This window comes from Vipera ursinii (assembly GCF_947247035.1).
Source record: "Vipera ursinii genome assembly, chromosome: 9".
In the NCBI taxonomy this organism is placed as follows: Eukaryota; Metazoa; Chordata; class Lepidosauria; order Squamata; family Viperidae; genus Vipera; species Vipera ursinii.
Window position 1 is genome coordinate 13,335,610 of NC_139523.1, and position 21,539 is coordinate 13,357,148.

General features: G+C 45.5%; 1 protein-coding gene across 1 annotated transcript in view; it reads left to right on the top strand.

The window, feature by feature from the left end:
- The window catches only part of SESN2 (sestrin 2), a 34,555-nt gene that overhangs the window by 10,637 nt on the left and 2,379 nt on the right, over window positions 1-21,539 (top strand). Inside the window, exons 2-8 of the mRNA XM_083369867.1 lie at window positions 8,874-8,933; window positions 13,057-13,254; window positions 14,037-14,219; window positions 14,722-14,934; window positions 16,294-16,444; window positions 17,660-17,778; window positions 18,136-18,326. Of these exons, the coding sequence (XP_083225993.1) occupies window positions 8,874-8,933; window positions 13,057-13,254; window positions 14,037-14,219; window positions 14,722-14,934; window positions 16,294-16,444; window positions 17,660-17,778; window positions 18,136-18,326 (1,115 nt within the window). The remainder of the gene's footprint in view (window positions 1-8,873; window positions 8,934-13,056; window positions 13,255-14,036; window positions 14,220-14,721; window positions 14,935-16,293; window positions 16,445-17,659; window positions 17,779-18,135; window positions 18,327-21,539) is intronic.

Genomic DNA, 21,539 nt, shown 5'->3' on the forward strand with positions numbered 1-21,539 from the left:
CAGCACCCTGAGGAGACTCTGTGAGTCATAAGGGCCCCCAAGTAAATCTGTCATAACCTTAAACGATCGCTAAATGATGGGTCATAAGTCAAGGATTACTTGTATACAAATTTGCACCCATCTTCAGCAAAGGCTAGATCGCCAAGGTCTTTCATGATATATTGAAGAACAGAATGATATGCCTTCTCTGTTCAACGAACAGATTCCAGATGGGCTAAGGGCAGGATCTTATTCCAACCATAATGGTGGAATATATCTCCAGTAGAGGCAGGCTCCAGAGCAGGCTGTGTAGCATTTAAAGCTGCCCTCAAACACCAAGACAACAGCTAGAGAATTCCAGAGGAAAAACATGGATATTACCCCGCAGTCCCTGAGCTTCACGGTAGTACTAGCCTGTGGCAGTTACGGGGAGGACTCTTTTCCCAAGAATTCTGGCTCAGCCTGTTAATGCATGTTTTGTGTTGACTGACATTTGTGAGGAGTGATGAAACAAATCATGGAGCCTCCCACTCGTTATTTGAGGGGTTTTTTTGAGCCTTCTCTCTTTCTGTGGAAATCAGATTGGATCTTGTTTGTTTGGGAGAGATAAACCGGAGATCCCTGGCTTTAGGGCACTTTGAGAAATGCTTGTCAGTCTTTAGCTCTGAAGTGAGGGATGTTGGATCTGTGAGGAGGTTTTTGTTTGGTTCCAGGATTTCTACCAACCAAGGGATTGTCTTCTGTCAGGAGAATTATCTGGTGGGAAGTGGAATTATTCTAGAGTTAGACTGGATGCATTTCAACTTTTTTGGCTCTTGATGGAAAGAGGTTGCATCGTAGGGATGGGAAGCATCCATGGGCAGATTCAGGACTCATAAAGACTAGAGAAGAATCTGAAAAGCAGTGAGGATGGGAAGAGATTGAATTAGAAGCAGTTGATTTCCAAAAGTCACGGGAAGCAGCCTCTACCTGCTTACCTGGAGCTAGCTTGAATATCAGTAAATATAAAGGTAAAGGTTCCCCCGCACATGCGTGCTAGTCGTTTCCGACTCTAGGGGCTGGTGCTCATCTCCATTTCAAAGCCGAAGAGCCAGCGCTTGTCCGAGGACATCTCCGTGGTCATGTGGCCAGCATGACTAGACACCAAAGGCGCACGGAACGCTGTTACCTTCCCACCGGAGTGGTCCCTATTTTTCTACTTGCATTTTTACGTGCTTTCGAACTGCTAGGTTGGCAGAAGCTGGGACGAGTAACAGGCGCTCACTCTGTTATGCGGCACTTGGGATTCGACCCGCCAAACTGCCGACCTTCTGATCGACAAGTTTAACGTCCTAACCCACTGAGCCACAGTTAATTCTGCATTTGTCCACGTTCTCCAATCAGGTGGTCTCTAGAAAACTGACTTATACGCTGGGATGAGGATGATGGGGTTGCGGATCAGTACACCAAACTGAGGAAGGCTACCTTCTCAAGTTGCTGTAATGTATGCAATGGTATCTGGTATCTTTAGATCTTGTCCATCCTTGAAGTAAAGGGATGAATGGGAGGGCTTATGATTGTAATGCAGGCAATCAGTCTCTCCCTGTCCCTGTCCAGTGGGATCAAGCACAATGTAAGAGGTTAGCAACTGATATCCCAAGGTTGACCTCTAGCTCAAGATGGGAAATGATTTGGCTTCATGAGTGATAACTTAGTTAAGATCTGGAACTATGAGGGACACTAGTCATATCACCCCACCCTTTGTGGATTGGGAGAGAAGAAATAATTCTTGCAGGGTCCAGTCTGGGTTGGTAACCAGGACCAGAGCTTCCAAGCTTTCAGATTCGTGCTGAAGCTCATCCTCAGGAAACTTCTCTCACACAACTTCGCCTAGTGAGGATGGGCTCCAGCACAAATCCGAACGTTCGGAAGACTAAGCCTCTGGTCTTGGTGACTGACCCAAATTGGATCCTGCAGTATTTATTATCCAGGGACACAGTGTATTTGCTTTCATTCATAAACTAAATCTTACTAGTTGGAGTTGAAATATGTTTAAAACTGCTTATATGCCTATGTTGTGAAACCATTCAGAAATTTGGAACATGAGGGTTGGACTGGGATCTCCTTTGATTTTTGCCTTAGGTACTGGAAATCATGTTTTAGCAAATTTAGCAGGCAGATTCTAGCCCGGAGTGACGTGTGAAATCAACTGTTAACTGGCAATAAAACATCAAGCATAAAACAACATCTTTGTGGTGTGGATTAATCATACTTAAAACGTAAAGGAGTCGGGGCAGCGGTCTGCAGCCAAGATTGAAATTAAGGTGTGGTGTAGTTGTGTCTAAATCTATCTGGAGAAAGAAGTTGGCCAAATATTAAAATAATGCTGATTAAGTATTCAGGATTCTAATATTAGCTGCTCTTGGCTAAAATACACTCTTAATGCTTGTACAGGTAGTGCTTGATTTACACAATTTTAAGCTCCACAATTGGGAGAATTTCTATTGCTAAGCAAGGCAGTGGCACACCCAATTTTACAACTTTTTCGGCATGGTTGTTAAGCAAACCCCTGCATTTGTTAAGTGCATTGCACGGTCATTAAGCGAATCTGGCTTCCCCCCCCCTCCGGTTGACTTTGCTTGTAAAAAACCAGCTGGGAGGTTGCAAAGAGGATCACATGACCCTGGAATGCTGTAACTGACATAAATACGGGCCTTTTGCCAAGGGCATGAAGCTTGATCACATGACCATGAAGATGCTGTGACTGTCATAATAATAATAAACTTGGAAGGGGCCTTGGAGGTCATCTAGTCCAACCCCCTGCTCAGGCAGGAAACCCTATACCATTTCAGACAAGTGGCTGTCCAGTCTCTTCTTTAAAACTTCCTGTGTTGGAGCATTCACAACATCTGGAGGCAGGTTGTTCCACTGACTAATTGTTCTCACTGTCAGGAAATTTCTCCTTAATTCTAGGTGGCTTCTCTCTTTGGTTAGTTTCCATCCGTTGCTTCTTGTCCTGCCTTCAGGTGCTTTGGAGAATAGCTTGACTGCCTCTTCTTTGGGACAGCCCCTCAAATATTGGAAGATTTCTCTCTTGTCACCCCTCATCCTTCTCTTCATTAAACTAGACAAACCCAATTCCAGCAACCGTTCCTTGTAAGTTTTAGCCTCCAGTCCTCTGATCATCTTTGTTGCTCTTCTCTGCACTCTTTCTAGAGTCTCAGCATCTTTCATAAGTGCATAGCCTAGATGTAAGTCACTTTTTAAAGTGCTGATTTAACTTCAACTGGTTGTAAGTCGAGGACTACCTGTGTTACATTGATATAATATGCAATGCAGTGTAATGTTGCGGGTGCTCCATCACAGGAGGAGATAGGGCAGCCATTTGTCTGAAATAACATAGGGTCTTCTGCTTGAGTGGGGGGTTGGACTAGAAGACCTCCAAGGTCCCTTCCAACTCTGTTGATTCTGTACTGTGATATGATATGAAGTAACACCACCCCCACCACCCCGTGGTGATTTATCTTTTGAAACAACCTCTCCCCCTATTAACACTGTTTTTAAACATAGTCACACTTTGCCGTAGCACCTGGTGACAGAAGGATACTCCTGAACTAGCAATTTGGCAACCTGTGCTAGCTGCTTGGCCACTGCCCTGCTGTTTTCCTTTTATCCCTCTCCGTGGATCAGTGGATCACGTGTGCACTCGCCCGCTCTCCCTGGCTGGCTGGAAAAGACATTTGCAGAGTCAGCAGTTCTGGAGGCTTTATTTTCCACCGGAGTCGAGAGTCACACTTGCTCATTTCAGATATGTGTGCTGCTGGGAGGGGCGGAGTGGGGCTGGGGGAGGAGGGATGGTGGTGTGTGTGGGGGGGATGGTGGGGGGGGGGGTGAAGAGAAGGCTGGTAAAAGCTGGTGTTCCAGAAAATCTTGCTTGGGCTTCCAGCTGTGGTTTTCTGGCTTCTCTCCAAATTTTTTTTTCCAGACCCAGGAGTCAGCATTTCTATCAAGTGTTGACTCAGTGTGCTTTTATCTCCTTAGTGAACCCTGAGTGGGTAAAATGTGGAGATCTTTGCTTCACGAGAAGAGGAGGAGAAAAAAATGAGTCCTCCTCCATCCCTCCGTATCCAAGACAGCTTTTCTTACACTTTCAGCGTTACTTAGAGGCGGACAGTTTCACACAAGGCATAGCTGACACGGATTCTGCCAAAATAGGTGTATCTCTATGAGATTTTGGTTTCCAAGTAGACTTGTGCCTTTGGCACTTTTTGAGTGCCGTTTTTTTAGGATGGTTTCCAGAAGTGTAACTATTTTTAAAAAAATCTTGCAGGCTGGATTCACGTGAAGTTTATAGTTCTACTTAATTATGATTCTATTTGTTCATGGCTCTAATCAGGATCAGGGATCTGCACAATATTCTAAGTCATTGTTTGTTTCTCTCTCTCTCTCTCAGGACCCCTTCCCACTTTTAAAAATTAGGGAGGATCCCAAAAATGTTTGTTTGTACACTGTCAGTTATATTTATCAGTATTTACTATATTAGAAGTTGAAATTGATGTATTTGCTGCTGTTACCGCTTCTCACCATTATAAGATGGAGTTTTAATATTGTATTCTTTTTCAACAAGCGCTGGAAAGTAATTTTAATTTCAAGGACCCCCTGAGAGGATTTTGGGGGAGCCCCAGGGCTCCTAGGACCGTGCATTATGAACAGTATACTAAGTGATACACCATCTTTATAAACTAGGGGTGCCTTGTTGTACACAATGCACTAAACCAGTATCTCACGGGCTGTGAAAGCTGCTGTCTTTATGGTGCTGTAAGATTTTAAAAACAACTATAAGAGGGGTGGGTGGGGAAACAAAGGATAAAGTTTTCATAAGAAATCACAAGGTTGATTTTATCCCTTGATTCCGTGGTAAGGAGCCTGTTTGCTAAGGAGCCACATCAAAAGAGCCTTAACAAGCCTTCAAGCTGATCGGCTTTAAACAGAGTATAATTTTCTTTGTGAAAGTTTCTCTGTGGTAAGAGATTGGAAGCTGCGGTTATTGAGCGCAACAAGCCCTCATTCTTGAAGAGACATGCTTAGGGAAACAGTTCTGTGAGGAAGGGTGGTTCTAGTGCAAGGGGTCTTCAAACTTGGCCCTTTTACAAGGGCCTGGCTGAGGAATTCTGGAAGTTGAAGTCCACAAGTCATAAAAGGGCCAAGTTTGTTCTAGTGTGTTATCTAAGAAGATGTGAGCAGGTTCAAATGTTAGTTCTTCCTCAAGTTCACTTAGGAGAATGCGCTTCCCTGCAGGGGATAAAGGAAGGCAAGTGATGGCCACTTACATTTTTACCTTTACCAGTTAACATTTTCTTCTTACCTGCTTTGAACATACTGGTAGTCCTCCACTTGCGACCATAATTGGGGCTACAAATTCCACTGCCAAGCAAGATGGTTGTTAATTGAGTTGCGTCCAGTTTTATCACCTTTTTTGCCCTGGCTGTTAAGTCAATCACTGCAGTTGTTTAAGTGAATCATATGATTGTTAAGAGGAATCTGGCTTCCCCCGTTGACTTTGCTTGTTGGAACCAGCTGGGAAGCTCGCTAATGGCCAGGATGAGACATTAATATAAGATGGTTGCCAAGCACGCAAATTTTAAATCATGTTACCATGGGGATGCTGCAGTGGTTGTTACTCAGTGGTGAGTAACAGTTTTAACTCACTTTTTTCAGTGCCGCTGTAACTTCAGACAGTCACTAAATGAATGATTGTAAGTCAAGGACTACCTATTATGCTAAGCTACGATTTAATTGTTTTATTTTGATTTTAGTGTGAAAAACCAGACTATCAACTGTGGTAGTCCCACACATTGGAAGTTGCCTAATCCTGCTTTAGCATATACAGGGGTAGGCAACTTTGGCTCTTTTATGACTCGTAGAGTTCAACTCCCAGAATTCTGGGAATTGAAGTCTACGAGTCATAAAAGAGCCAAGATTGCCTACCCCTGGCATACACCAAGGCACTATAGCTTGTTCATCCTGTGACGGTTTGATAAATCTGGTTTAGCCATTTGCGTGTAATCTATAAGAAGTCTCTAATTTCCCTTTAGCCCCATAATATTCACAAAACAGAATTAACAGCTGCACGATCAGAGTGGCTGATTTTAAAAAAACAAGAACCACAAACAAACAAACTTGAACTCAGAATCGTATCTCAGTTTTATTTCTCTGACAGCCTATCTGTTCATCCCATTTGCAACTGAGCTGCATCAATCAGCTGCCTCTATCATAGCAGTCACTGAATTACCTGACACATTTGGTTGCTGTAAAATGTTAATGAAAAGAATTCTTCTTTAGGATTATGAAAGTTTGAAACAGAGAAATTAGTCATCCAGACAGGTGGTTGTTCCAGTGTAAATTTTCACTGGCAAATAGAATGCATTCTACATTGGCACAGAAGTGTTTCCATCTGTATTTTTCCATAGGAAAAAATAATTCCAGAGGAGTACCAATAGCTTACACCGTCAGAGCCCTGTTACACACTGCAGTGAACCATACCTATTCTGCAAATTCTACTTCACAGCTAAGTGTATCTGATGAAGGCTTAGGTATGCAAATTGTACTCTTAAAAGTAATATATGGATCTATATGTATGTTGCCATTTTCCCCTTTCGCTTGAGCACTGGGGCCATATAAAATGTCTCCAACAGGGAGGATAGAAAAAATGAACATATGCTGATTTTTTGTTTTAAGATCCTGGCAGTCTTAATTTGGAAGGGTCTCCAGGTTGAGGGTGCTTAGATTTGCACCTGAATTTCTACCGCTAAGTGCCTCACTCATGTTCTCATGTCTAGGGAAGGATAGTGGTGGTTCCTTCCCATTGGCACTGCTCAAGAAGACCCAGTTCAGCCGTTTGAGTCAGCCTCTGTCTTCTTCACAGCTCAGGGGGAAAATGGGAAAGAAGCAAGTGAACCATCGGTAGTGAAATTTTGAGTTTCAAAGGATCTTCAAAACTGGGCATACAATTCTGGTCCAGCTCCACCATGTTCAGAAGAGCCTTTTTTCAAGTGCATTGCTACATCTTTTGCTTAGAAAGTGCCCTGTTTTTTTTATTATTGGCTGCTTAAACCAAATCTCTCAAGCAAGCTTAAAATTGTAGGCTACTTCATTCTCCTATGAATTGCACCAGTATTTCTCAACCCAAGCAACTTTAAGATGTGTGGGCTCCAATTCCCAGAATTCATCTATTGCAGACATGTCAAACACAAGGCCCGGGGGCCGGATTCGGCCCGCGAAGCCATCCTGGAAACAGTGAGGGAACGGCCCCCACTGCCTTGGCCCTGGCCCTCCTTCTGCTAGAGACCCTCAGATCTGTCCCACTCCTGCCCAGGCCCCCATAGGCACCCTTGATGCCAACAATGTAGAGCTGGCCACGCCCACCCTGGCCACACACCCCCCCAGGGCAACCGCAATGCTGATGTGGCCCTTAATGAAATTGAGTTTGACACCCCTGATCTATTGTTTCCAGCCTTTACTTTAACCCAGTATTTTTCACCCTCGGCAACCTGAAGATGTGTGAACTTTTGACTCCTGGAATTCCCCAGCCAGCACATCTCGATCAGAAATACTGGGATTTGGAGCCCACATATCTTAAAAGTTGCTAGGGTGGAGAAACACTGAACTACACAATGCTGTACACAGGGTAAGAATTCCCTGTAAATGTGGCAGGAAGAAAATTACACCAGCCAGAACTAGACAACAGTCCACATTGCGTCGCTGCAAAAATGGGCTAACTCTGGATTTAAGTAGACCTTGCCTTCTGTTTTGGGGTGCCATACAAATCCCACTCGTGCAGAGAAGAACTTTGGCAGGCAGGAGCCAATTTCGTCCAGAGGGTTAAGGCAACCAAACTAGAAGGCGAGACATGGTGAGTTCAAGTCTTGCCTTAGCCACGAAAGCCAGCTGGATGACTTTGGTCCGAGTCCCTCTCTCTCTCAGCCCAACCCACCTCACAGGGCTGTTGTGGTGGGGAAAATAGGAGTGGGAAGGTATGCTGGATATGTTTGCTGCCTGATTAGTAAAAATAATAAAGGTGGGATACAAATATAAATAAACATCGTGGATACAGTATGCTGGAGCTATTGGCCTGTATAGCCTAAGGCAAAATCGGTGCCGCCTTGAGTTGCAGGAAGGCGTTTCAAAGAAACATCTGCTTTCTGTTTACTTAGTCATGGAATTCACCCAGCAATGGATAGGATCAGCTGTCTTGATAGGCTAACCGCCTGGAGGATTTATTTTTTCTTCTTCTTCTTTTCATTTGGCACTGTCAGCTCTGTGCAATAAGAAAGGGAAACTGGGTTAAAGATCTCCAGCTTCTGGAGGGCAGGGGGTGGGGAATAAAATGAAATGATCAGCATCTCTGGCTGTGGTAAATCTGAGCTCCCTTGCACAGCACGGGACGTTTTAACCCAGTAGCAAGGCATCCTGGTCCGTGGTGACAGCACAGGTAATATTGGGGCTTGTTATTTGAGGGTTTGGTCCTTGGCCTCTCTGCCCGCCCTGCCGTGCACCTGGCTGCATCTTAAGCGGGTCCTTCCGCTGGGCCAACCAGTTTTGTGCAGGAGCCTCGGAGGCAATTCCTGGAGTGGTTCCGTCAGGGAAGGAGGCCAGGGGACAATTTTATCAGCAGAGTTTTTCTGAGGATCGGTGTAAGGATTGCTCTGGGCTAGGTGTGTGCTTCTCTGCCCCCCACACCCCCCACCCCCGCTCTGCGGTTTGGCCTTGTGGCTTTGTCTTCCTCCTCCCATGGGATCCTGCCGTTTGATCCTGGCGAGAGAGCAGGGTGGGGAGCTTCCCCTTTGAAGCCTTGAGGACAACAGGGGTGTGTTCAGGATGGGAGTGTCTTGTAACATCCTTTCTTTCATTCGCAGGATAGAGGGATAAAAATCTCCCAGCAGCTGGGCCCCAGTTCATTCATCCCGGTGGAAGAGGTAAGGTGGCTTCCCAGTTTCCCTCCCCTCTCCCTCTCTCCTCCCCTCCTCTCCCTCCCCCTCCCTCCCTCCCTCTCCTCTCTCCTCCCTTCCCCCTCTCCTCTTCTCCCTTTCCTCTCCTCTCCCCCTTCCCCTCCCTCTTTCTTCCTCTCCCCTCTCCCCTCCTCTCCTCTCCCTTCCCCTCCCTCCCTCTCCTCCCCCTCCCCTCGCTTCCCCTCTCCTCCTCTTTCTTTCCTCTCCTCTCTCCCCTTCCCCTCCTCTTTCTTCCTCTCCCCTCTCCCTTCCCCTCCCCTCCTCTCCTCCTCTCCTCTCCCCTCGCTTCCCCTTTCTCCTCCTCTCCTTTTCCTCTCCTCCCCCTTCCCCTCCCTCTTTCTCTCCCCTCCCCTTCTCCTCCCCTCCCTTCCCCTCTCTCCCTCTCCTCTCACCTCACTTCCTCTCTCTCCTCCTCTCCCTTTCCTCTCTCCCCTTCCCCTCCCTCTTTCTTCCTCTCCCCTCTCCCTTCCCCTCCCCTACTCACCTCTTCTCCTCTCCTCTCCCCTCGCTTCCCCTTTCTCCTCCTCTCCCTTTCCTCTCCTCTCCCCCTTCCCCTCCCCTCCTTGCCTCCTCTCCCTTCCCCTCCCTCCCTCTCCTCTCCCCTCGCTTCCTCTGTCTCCTCCTCTCCCTTTCCTCTCCTCTCCTCTCCCCCCTTCCCCTCCCTCTTTCTTCCTCCCCTCCCTCCTCAGCCTGGATGCCTGGTTAATCTCTTCTAAGGCACACCTTTGCTGTGTTAACTTGGCTTGACCATGCAGAGGTTGTCTCTGTGTGTGAGAGAGAGGGTGGGTGCATTTGGAGGAAAAGAGGCTTCTCCCTTGCTGAGAAGGAGAGGGCAGGGATGGATTTGCAGAAAAGGAGTTTGGCATTCAATAAGAGCTGCAACAAAATGTTGCAGTTTATTTCATGGCAGTTCAAAGTCCAGCTATGTCCTTCTCCTGGAGACTATGAACCACTTGGAGAATGGGCATGCCTTTTGTTCTGCGGTCTCACTTGTGCATCATACGAAAGCGCAGCTTGTGTAAAGTGTAATTAGCAGAATAAATTCCAGTTTACAGCGTGATACAAAACAGAGCATCTAGGTTCACATAGTACCCTAAGCCGTGATCACTTTAGTCATGGCTTATTGACACTGAAGGAGGAGATCCCTGTTAGTCTGGGGTAGCCAACATCAGAAGGAGCTTGGTGGCACCTTTTCTGACTGACAGATCTGTTAAAAGACCTCAGCCTTCTTGAGCTAAAACTCACTTTGCCAGAAGCAGTCAGTGATTAAGCCAATGTAGGGTTTAAATTGGAAGGAGGCGAAGGAGCGTGGCCATCAGGTGAGGGCTGGATTCTGTATCTCTCCAGTCCATTGCTGGGAGCACTGGTTAACAGAGTGCTGAGTAAACCCAACTAGGGTGTTGGGCATTTAGAATTAGCTGTTCTGTCCAGTTCCTTGCAAATCTCTTTGCACTCCGTCACTGAAGTGCTTTGGGGGTGGGGCTGCCCCTGTTCCGAAGTCCTTGAGTCCAGGCCAGCGAACAGAAGCTCCCTTTTGAAACGGAGGGTGCCTGGCCAAGGCAGAGGTTTGCTTTGTTTCCCCCCCTTCTGTGAACACATGGCCAGCGCTGCGAGAAAGCGGTGGGCTGGGCATCGTTGGGAGGTGTTAATTCGCCAGTAAGCATCTTGCAACATAGGATAGGCGTGATGTTTACTTATTGCAGCAGCTAAGACCTTGGCTTCCTCCTTATTTTTTGGCTCGTGTGATGAGAGAGAGGTGATAGCATTGCCCTGGGGTGTCGTCATCTCCGTATTTATCAAATGACCTTCCCTCCCTGTGTGTGCAAAAACAACTTATCAGAAAGCCAGCCATGACTGCCTTTCCTCCTGGCTTGCTGGCTAGTTATCCTTCTCCTCTCCTCTCCCCGTTTGCTAGATGCCACGGCTCCTTCCCGTTCTAGCTCAGAGGATTTTCTCATCCGCTGGAAAAGCTCCATGAGTTTTCCCCTCTGCCTGCAGCTGGTCCTCCCCCTCCCTTGCTAAATTCCCCGGCTCTCAGCTGGAAAAGGGATCCTTGTGTCCCTGGAGAGTTTGGCAAGGCAGAGTTGCAGAGAGTTTGGGCTTCCAAAGATTTCAGCAGGCAGAATTTTGCTGTAGGCAGCTGTAGTCACCCCTGCTCCCCCCCCCATTTTTGTTTTGCAGCCTGGAACAGAGCAAACAGCAGAAGGCTGAGCATTTGTGTTGTAAAGGGGAATGTCTCTAACTTCTTTTTTTAATTGGAGTTTTTAAAAAATCCGGCCTTTATTATGATTATGATTATACAAATAACTCAATGGGGTGACCATAGCCAAATATTCCTTCTTCCTCTTATTTTCCCCACCATAACAACTTGGTAAGGTAGATTGCGCTGAGAGAGATAGAGTGCCCCCCCCCAAAAAAATCGCCCAGCTGGTTTGTATGCCTGAAATGGGACTAGAACTCACGGTCTCCTGGTTTCTAGCCTTTACCACTAGACCCAATTGGATCTCTCTCTTTTTGGTTCTGTCTGTGTTCTCATAAGTTGTTTAAAGGGGATGGAGCAAGAGCTGGTCTCCTATCTACTTTCTAGCCAACAGGTATAAGATCAGCAAGCATTTCCGATGCCCATATTATTTTTTCATGGCAGTAATGAAGTAATGTCTCTTGAAATTAAGCAATCTCGGACGGGGGAGGATGTATGGCCAGAATTAGCCTTTAATCATTGTCTTTCTGCGCAAATCAACCATGATGCTTAAAAAGACATTCCTGGGTTCAGCATGTTGAGTCTGTGTCCTTTGCACGGGGCTTCAGCGTGCAAAGCCCTTTGTCCTTTGCACGGGGCTTCAGCGTGCAAAGCCCTGTGTCCTTTGCACGGGGCTTCAGCGTGCAAAGCCCTGTGTCCTTTGCACGCGGCTGCAGCGTGCAAAGCCCTGTGTCCTTTGCACGGGGCTTCAGAGGCTGGATATTGGAACATCAGAAAACAAACTAGAAGGCTAGTCTTGAGCTCTGCCCATCCCCGCCTTTAGAACAGCAGTGGTAAAATGTGCCCGGTGAGGAGTGCTCCAAACAGGTGGATTTAATTTTAAATTAATTACACCCACATTCCAATCACTTCATATGATTAATCTTAGGCTATTTAATAACTTTGTTTCTCTTTTACAATAAACAACGATAGCTTAGTCATGACTTCAAAGGGGCTCTGGGCAGCTATTGACTGGGCATTCATGCTTGCAAAGAACTGGATAGAGAGCATATCTCGTTTTGAAAACAGGAAGAAGGAAGAACAATTTCAAAGTCAGGCTAATCTGGAACTGTGGACCAGCATCCCGATTTTTGTAAATAGCTGAGAGGTGATGGAAAGCCGCTGCTGCAGATATAATCAACTTCAGTTTGCAGATCTTTCCAAATAAAAACCTTCTCCTGTTTCTTCTCCCCACCCCACCCCCTTCCACCTGTGTTTTATTTCTGCAACTTCAGTTCGATTGCTATCGTTAGATAATTATGAATAAGGAAAATTGCAAAGGATCCAAGAGAAATCCTTGCAGCCTTGCTCTGCCTTGTATTCGCTCCCAATTGAATATATTTCTTGTGAATTTATTTACTTTATTAAATTTATTTACTGATTGGGCAAATCTCTGTTGTACCTATTCTTTGGAAGCTGGTTTAAAGTAATGGATAAGTCCCTACAATGGGCAGGTTTTATTGACAAGATTTCAGAAGGCTTGAGTGTGTTAGACTGGCCCAAGGTCACCCAGCTAGCTTTGTGCCTAGGGCAGGACTAGAACTCGCAGTCTCCCAGTTTGTACACCTAGTGCCTTAATCACTACACAAACTGTCTCTCTTTTCTACCTTTCCCCCATCTGAGCTAGCAAAATTCATCCCAAGGGACCTTTGTCCAAGTAAACTATTTTCCTTTCCTGCTGCTTCAGCAAGAGATTAAGACAATGTTCTATCTTGCAGGGCCTTTTTTTTTTCAAACTTGACCATTCTTTGTATATATTGATGTGTTTTAACAGTTAAAGGTGAATGCTCTGTCCAGCTGAATTGTTCTCTCCCTGCCCTTCCTTCTCCTTGGGCCTTCTCCTTACTATAGATCCTACAAGAAGGAGTAGAGAGCGCCCAGCGACGTCTCTTCATAGAAGCCTTTGTTTCAACGGGCAGAGTGGATAACATTACCATGGTGATGGGACTACATCCAGAGTACCTGACAAGCTTCTGGAAGACTCAATATCTCTTGTTGAGGATGGATGGGCCACTGCCGTATCACAAGCGCCATTACATTGCGATCATGGTGAGTGGGCGATCACCGCAGGGACTTACTTTCAAAGCACCAGCAGGCAGGGACACACAGCTCCTTGGGAAACTGGGCAAGTGATATTCTCAGCCCAGTCTTCCTTTACTCGGTGGTTATTGTGTATAGGAATTGCTGTCCATGCCAACTTTTACTCCATAAATATCAGGCATGAAGAATCAAGGCCATACTTTTAAGTTGCAGTTAAAGATTTATTGCTCACGCCTTTACAGATGGATCTAGTCAGCTAAGGTTCAGTGCTAAATTAGCACCAATGGAATTCAAGAGGGGTTGAACTTGGACCGTTTGTGGGAACGTAATGACTCTAGGATGATGATTTACTTAACTCCACCCACCCCCCACCAACTGTGCCTGTTCTTTTCCTACAATGAACGCCATGCCTGGTGGGGAATTCTGGGAGTTGAAGTCCACTCATCCAAGTTGCCAGGCTGAAGAAACACGGTTAGGACTAAAGTTGCAAACAGAACTTTAAAAAGACCATCGTTTTTATTCTTGCAGCTGCTGTAGGTAACAGTAGACTGGATGGGTCAATAGTCAGTCTTGGTATAAAGTTGATTACTATACATCTCTCCCTTCCCCTGGGAATTAAGCAATTGCTGTTGCTACAAGCAAAGCCCACAAAGGAATGTGAAAAGTAACAGGCCTTTACCAGCCTCTGGTTCCGTGTTTGTCCTGGAACTTGTGCATATTTTGCACCTCTGCATTAGATCCTCCCAGGTTGCCCACGGGAGTCCTTTTACAACATTTCCTTTTTATTTCAGGCAGCTGCCAGGCATCATTGTTCCTACCTGGTTGGCTTTCACATAGGAGAGTTTCTCCAAGTAGGAGGGGACCCAGCCTGGCTGCGAGGTTTGCAATATGCCCCACAGAAACTCAGGAACCTGAATGAAATCAACAAGATCCTAGCCCATCGGCCCTGGCTGATCACCAAGGAACACATTGAGGTGAGTGCCGAACTTGGGGGAGTTGGATCAAACCACCTTGAAGCTAATTTTGTTTCAGGTAGTTGAAAGACAGCAAACATTTCATTTTCCTATCATTTTTTTTAAAAAAACCAGTTTGTCCAGCCTGCACAGCAGCTTCGTTCTTTCCACACTAAGCCGTAAACTAGGATTTACAGTCCATAAAGCCTGGATTCATGTGATATACTAAGACAAAACCAAATAAGCTAAATTATAGGGTTGCACAAGTAAGGAGGCATCTCAGTACTTGGTGTGCCTTAGATTCTGGTTGAAGCAAATCCTTGGGGGAATTTCCTTGATCTATTTCACTTTTGTAGATGGCTTTGTATCTTCCCTGATGAGACAAATAATGACATGGGGTAATATGCTGTCTGGGGAAATCTGGGAGTCCCCCAAAAGTTGGACACTCCTGCTTTAAGAAGAAGGCTGTTGACTTCTCCCGGAGGCAGAGAAGCTGAGAGATCTTTAAATTTGCTTTTTCTAGGTCCTGCTAAAAACTGGGGAAAACAGCTGGTCTCTAGCCGAACTCATCCAGGCCCTGGTCCTGCTGACTCACTACCACTCACTGGCCTCCTTCGTCTTTGGCTGTGGCATCAACCTGGAGCTTGACCCGGAAGCTGGACACATCTTCCAGCCACCTTCGCCCCACAGCTGCGACAGTAGCCCCAGCTCAGAAGAGGGGACAAACAGTTCTAATGTAAGCCCGTTTGGGGGAGAGGGATCCTCTTTTTTAAAATAAACAAATAAATGCATTTAGGGAGCTCTTCAAGGTGGAGAAAAACTGGCCCCAAAGTGGGTGGGCTTTAGTAAACACAAGAGACACAAGACATCTTGTGAAGTATGCAGTCCCCGTGCCTCTGCCTGGGAAGTTGGACAATACAGGCGGTCTTTGATTTACAACCACTCATTTAGTGACTGTTCTAGGTTACAAAGGCACTGGAAAAAGTGACCTATTACCAGTCCTCAGACTTGCAACCGTTGCAGCATCCCCAAAGTCATCTGATTAAAATTCAGGGGCTTCGTAACTGGCACGTGTTTATAATGGGTGCAGCATACGCGGGTTGTTTGTGACCTTCCCAACCAGCTTCTGACAAGCAAAGACAGTTCGCTTAATGATTGCATGATTCACTTATCAACTGCATTGATTCACTTAACAACTGTGGCAAAAAAGGTCGTAAAATCGGACACAAGTCACTAACAACTGCCTTGCTTAGCAATAGAAGTTCTAGTTCCAATTGTGGTTGTAAGTCAAGGACTATCTGGACTGCTGATTTTTCCACTACAGTCCTCCTCCTCCTCCTCCTCCTCCTCCTCCTCCTGACCACTCACAAGAGAGACAACATAGTGTAGTGAGGGTGTGAAATTAATGACTGGGGAGATCCAGGTTCAAGTTCATTTCCACCCAAAGAATCCAGAATGATTTGAACAAACTTGTGCCCTTTTCCCCTAACAACAATCTACCAAAACAATAATTAATAAGATGCCTCACCAATGGACAGGCATCTCCTGAATTCTGCTGTCTGTGGGCTGGATTCAGCCACAAGATTCAGGTTCACAAACTCATGTAGAATCCAGTAAATTATGGCTTAGCACAGCATGTAAAACCCCACTTAGGCTGAGTTGCAGTAAAGGGAGTCTTTCACATTAGCAAAGCCAAGATTAACTCAGAGCCAGGTGCAAGCCAAAAGCAGGCCCAGAAACTCCCTTGTTTACTATTATCCGGTGGTTAGAGAGAAGGGGAACTCTTTAAAATCCTGGTTGGTCTTTGCTTAGGTGTTGGGCAAACTTGCAAGAATTTCCTGGTGAAGCAGTCCTGTGATTTTTCAGAAGGGAGGTCCAAAAGCCTGTCCTCAGATTTAAAGAAGATGGGCACACTCTTGCAGAGAAGGCAAGAACGTAGATTGTTGAGACCGGTTTGCTTGGTCCTCCCACTACTCATCCCCACCAGGGTTTCATCCATGATAGAAGAGTTCAACAAGTGGCCAATGCAGAGCATAGTGAAGTAAGGCCTGTGGATCATTCCTGAAACGACCCTCTCTGCTCCCACTTTTCTCAGAGCACTGATGCTATGGAGGATGTGGAAATGCTGATGGAGAGGATGAAACTTCTGCAGGAGAGCCAGCTTGAGGAGGAAGGTGTCACCCAGGAAGAGATGGAGACCCGTTTTGAGATGGAGAAAAGAGAAAGCCTGCTTGTGACTCCCTCAGGTGAGGCAAGGCCACCTCTGAAGAGAGGTGAGACTTCCACCCATTCAGACTTTTAGCCAAAACAATTCTCTGGCGGAGAATGGCTTGGAGATCTGGAATCTTTCAGTCTGCAAGCCTCACCCAACCCTTCACAAATCCAGCCAGACCTTTTGATGTATTAGCTGTGGTGGCTCAATGGCAGTTGTTGTTGTTGTTGTTGTTAGCTGCAAAGTCGTGTCCGACCCGCGACCCCACAGACAACGTTCTTCCAGGCCTTCCTGTCCTCTACCATCTTCTGGAGTCCATTTAAGCTCACGCCTACTCCTTCAGTGACTCCATCCAGCCACCTCATTCTCTGTCGTCCCCTTCTTCTCTTGCCCTCAATCTTTCCCAGCATTAGGCTCTTCTCCAGTGAGTCCTTCCTTCTCATTAGGTGGCCAAAGTATTTGAGTTTCAACTTCAGGATCTGGCCTTCTAAAGAGCAGTCAGGGTTGATCTCCTCTACGACTGACCGGTTTGATCGCCTTGCAGTCCAAGGAACTCGCAGGAGTCTTCTCCAGCACCATAGTTCAAAGGCCTCAATTCTTTGGCGCTCAGCCTTTCTTATGGTCCAACTTTCACTGCCATACATTGCAACTGGGAAGACCATAGCCTTGACTATACGCACTTTTGTTGACAGGGTGATGTCTCTGCTTTTTAGTGTGCTGTCTAGATTTGCCATGGCTTTCCTCCCCAGGAGCAAGCGTCTTTTAATTTCTTGGCTACAGCAATGGCAGTTATTGGAGGCTAATTCTGCTGACTGCCAGCAGTTCGATCGTGACCAGCTCAAGGTTGACTCAGCCTTCCATCCTTCCGAGGTGAAGCAAAATGAGGACCCAGATTGTGTGTGTGGGGGGGGGCAAATTGCTGACTCTTCAAACTGCTTAGAGAGGGCTGAAAAGCAGAGGTCCCCAATCTTTTGGGCACCAGGGACTGGTTCCGTGGAGAAAGTTTTTTTCCACAGTTTGGAGAGTGTGTGGTTTTGTGTGCTGCCTGCATCCCACGGATGGGGCTTTGCTTCTTTGTGCAGACCAGATGCTGGCATGCCACGGACCGGTATCAGTCCACGGACTGGGGGTTGGGGACCCCTGCTGTAAAGCACTATGAAGCAATATATAAGTCTAAGTGCTAGTGCTAAGTGCTATTGACGGCATCACATCATTGGTTATGTGTGTTTGTTTTGGTTCCTTTCTCCAGTAGACATTGCTGAACACTCCCTGCCCCCCAACGTCCTGTGCTTTGTGGAGGATCCAGAATTTGGCTACAAGGATTTCACCAGGAGAGGAGAACAGACCCCTCCCACCTTCCGAGCCCAGGTACTATGTGTGATGCTTTGGACGCATGCTTATCCCCATCCCCAACAGCATGTCAAAAATCCCACGGCACACGCTAATCGAAAGGTGGATCATTTGGTTTGACTTCATGTGTTCTGTCAATCCACCCTTTGGCTGTATGAACTACAGTTCGTAGTTTAATACTGGATATGAACCAGGTTATAAACCATGGCTTAGCACGATAGTTTTGTGCACTGGTTTGTGGTTTAGCTTTGGATATGAATCCAACTGAAGTGACTTCCTGGATGGCATTGGCTTGAAGAAGATGTCACCTTGATTGTACAGCTAACCCTGGCTTAGTGCAGATTGTAGGTCCAACCCGTATTTCACCTTCTACAGGACTATACGTGGGAAGATCATGGTTACTCGCTTATCAACCGGCTGTATCCTGATGTGGGACAACTGTTGGATGAGAAATTCCAAGTGGTGTACAATCTGACCTATAACACCATAGCTATGCACAGTGGGGTGGACACATCCATGCTCCGGAGGGCTATCTGGAATTACGTCCACTGCGTCTTTGGCATTCGGTAGGTTGCTTGAGCACATTTTTTTTTTAATCACTCCTGAAATTCTTCACATTTGCTGGATTTGGGTAAATCCAGCAAACTGTGTCCAGATTTTTTCCTTCTGCCTTGTTTTTGGCACAAACCAATTGTCAGTGCACAGCCTTTTTTTCTAACTGGCTGATTAATCACTGGCAAGAAGAAAACACCCAACTACAGATTTTTCTCGACTTACACCTATAATTGAGCCCAAAATTTCTGTTGCTAAGCGTGACGTTTGTCAGAGTTTTGCCTCATTTTACAACCTATCTTGCCACAATTGTTAAGTGAATGACTGCAGTTGTTAAGTTAGTGACACGGTTCTTAAGTGAATCTGGCTTCCCCATGGACTTTGCTTGTCAGAAGGTCGCCAAAGGGGATCACATGATCCAGGGACGCTGCAACCATCATAAATACGAGCCAGTTGTCAAGTGTTTGAATTTTGATCACATGACCATGGGCAAGGGTAGGCAACCTTGGCTCTTTTATGACATGTGGACTTCAGCTCCCAGAATTCCTGAGTCAAACACGGCTGTTTGAGGAATTCTGGGTGTTGAAGTCCACAATTCATAAAAGAGCCAAGGTTGCCTACCCCTGACCTTGGGGATGCTGCAAATGGTTGTAAGCGTAAAAAATGGTCATAAGTCACTTCTTTCAGTGCTGTTGTAACTTTGAACAGTCACCAAACGAACTGTTACAAGTCGAGAACTACCTGTAGTGAAGCTGCTTTGCCTGCAGTGGCAAGCCGTGGTTATTTAGCAACAGGAGCCTGGATTTATCGTACAACTTCCCTTCTCTTCTGCCCTGCTCTGCAGAGCTAGTTACTTTTTCTGGCTTTTAATCCTGCTGGTTCAGCCATCCTGGCTGAGCGATTGTTTGCCAGCATGCACAAAGCAGGAGAAGGCTTCCTTCTAAGCAGGGAATAACTGAGCAAGCAGAGTGTACAAGAGACGGATTGAGGTTGTGAGTCCAAAGTTCAGCGTATAATTCAAAGCCGCAGCCTGGCACTGCAGGTGAACAAGTGACTGAGCATCCTTGTCCTGTCAGACTAATTGCCTGAGGAAAAACAGTTGTGTGCGGTTTGGCCAGGTGACTTTAGGATGGATGGCTATGCAGGGACTGCGACAATTGGTGTGACTAAAGGACTGAATCATCTAATTTATGGGAGGTAGGAAGTAACCCATGCTCAAAGCATGTGGGAAAACTTGTCTTCTTCTTGTGTGAACCCAGGAAGTCCTTTAAAACAAGAACCAGCCAGCTTGTGGAGCTCATAGAGTCTCAAGTTTATAGTTTCAAGATCAGCCCATTACAAAAATGTAATGAGGAATCGCTGATTCAGGGCCACGATTGTCTTCTGAAATCAAACCTTTGCTAGTTTGGATGAGTCTGTTTTTCTAGGAAGCCCCGCGGACCAAAAATTCAACCTCACCCATTCCATTGATATCTCTGCATCACAGGTTATATAGTTCCTTAGACACCTAACTTTTTTCTTTTTCAATTAAAAAACACACACACACATGCCATTATTAGCTACAAAACCCTCCCCCAATAATACCAAACAAAAAACCAAACCCTTCCCCCCACGCCCACCCCTTGGCCTTAAAGAAAGAGGGATGATGCAAATGTTGGCTTGCTGGGATTAAAGACACAGTTTCTCCTAGCCAATTCTCCTGACCCACCTGCTTTGCGTGGAAAAGCTTCCAGTTCAAACTGGCACTGAAAAAAAAATTTTTTTTTTAAACCTTGGAAAGACCTTCTTTATCTTTAAAATAGAAGTGGCACGGGCAACCTGCAGCTCTTGAACTAGATCCCAGGATTAATTTCAGAAATCCTCTGCTAGCAATTTTTCCATGCTCACTGCGCAAGACGACAGATAAGCAGATGGTCCAGAAAGTGCAGAGAGAAAAATGGAGGAGAAAATATAGTAAATAAGTGGTATTATTACTGCTTTCGGTTTGACTTTGTATCGATGCCCTGCTCTCATTTGGCCATTTCCAAGGAAGACAATACAGGTGGTCCTTGACTTACAACCGTTCATTTAGTGAGCGTTCAAAGTTACAACAGCGCTGAAAAAAAGTGACTGATGACCGTTCTTCACATTTACGACCGTTGTAGCATTCCCATGGACACGTGATCCAAATTCAAACGCTCGGCAGCTGATTCATATGTATGACCGTCGCAGCGTCCCAAGGTCATCTGATCCCCTTTGTCAACCGTCTGACAAGCAAAGTCCATGGGGAGGCCAGATTCACTTAATGGCCAGGTTACTAACTTAACAGCTGGAGCGATTCACTTCACACCGGTGGCAAGAAAGGTCGTAAAATGTGGCAAAACTCACTTAACAACAGAAATGTTGGGCTCTGTGGTGGTCATAAGCTGAGGACTACCTGTACTGGTAGTCCTCGTTTTATGACCACAGTTGGAACCAGAACTTCCATCGCTAAGCAAGGCAGTTGTTTGTTGAGCTTTGCCTAATTTTATGACCTTTTTTGCCGTGATTGTTAAATGAATCACTGCAGTTGTTAAGTGAGTCATGTGGTTATTAAGCAAATCCGGCTTCCCCCATTGAATCTACTTGTCAGAAGCTGGCTGGGAAGGTTGCAAAGCGTAGTTCTGGGATGTTGCAACCATCATGAAAATCTGTCCCAATTTTAATTAATGTTATGAATAAGTTTGATTTATGGATTAACCCAGGTAATACACATAATGGTTTTGATTTATTAAAGGGGATATTGTGTTATCAAGTAGATGATTTAATATGGTGGGAAACAGATAACTTTTAGGAAATAGAACAAGATTACATTCAAATAGATAAAAGGTGTATTTTGGATATTATATTTTGTTATGAATTGAGACAAGGGAAATCTTGGTTATCCAAAGCCTGGAAATTATAAATAAAGATTAAATTGGAATATTGATGAGAAACTAAAAATTAATAACAGGATATGGATTGCTTGTGAAGATTGAATGTAATTAAGATATGTGTAAGCTAAAAATTTATTGATAAATGTAACAATGAAGTTTTTATTGAGTTGCTATAACTAGAACTGTACTAGCTTGAATACAAGAAAGTAAATGTTAAGGGAAAAAGAGAAGAAATATCTGATGTTGTAACCTGGGACTTGTACTAAAGATTTTGTTTTCAAACTATTGATTAACCCAGTTATCACGTTGCTTTTTAAATACTTAAATGTAAAA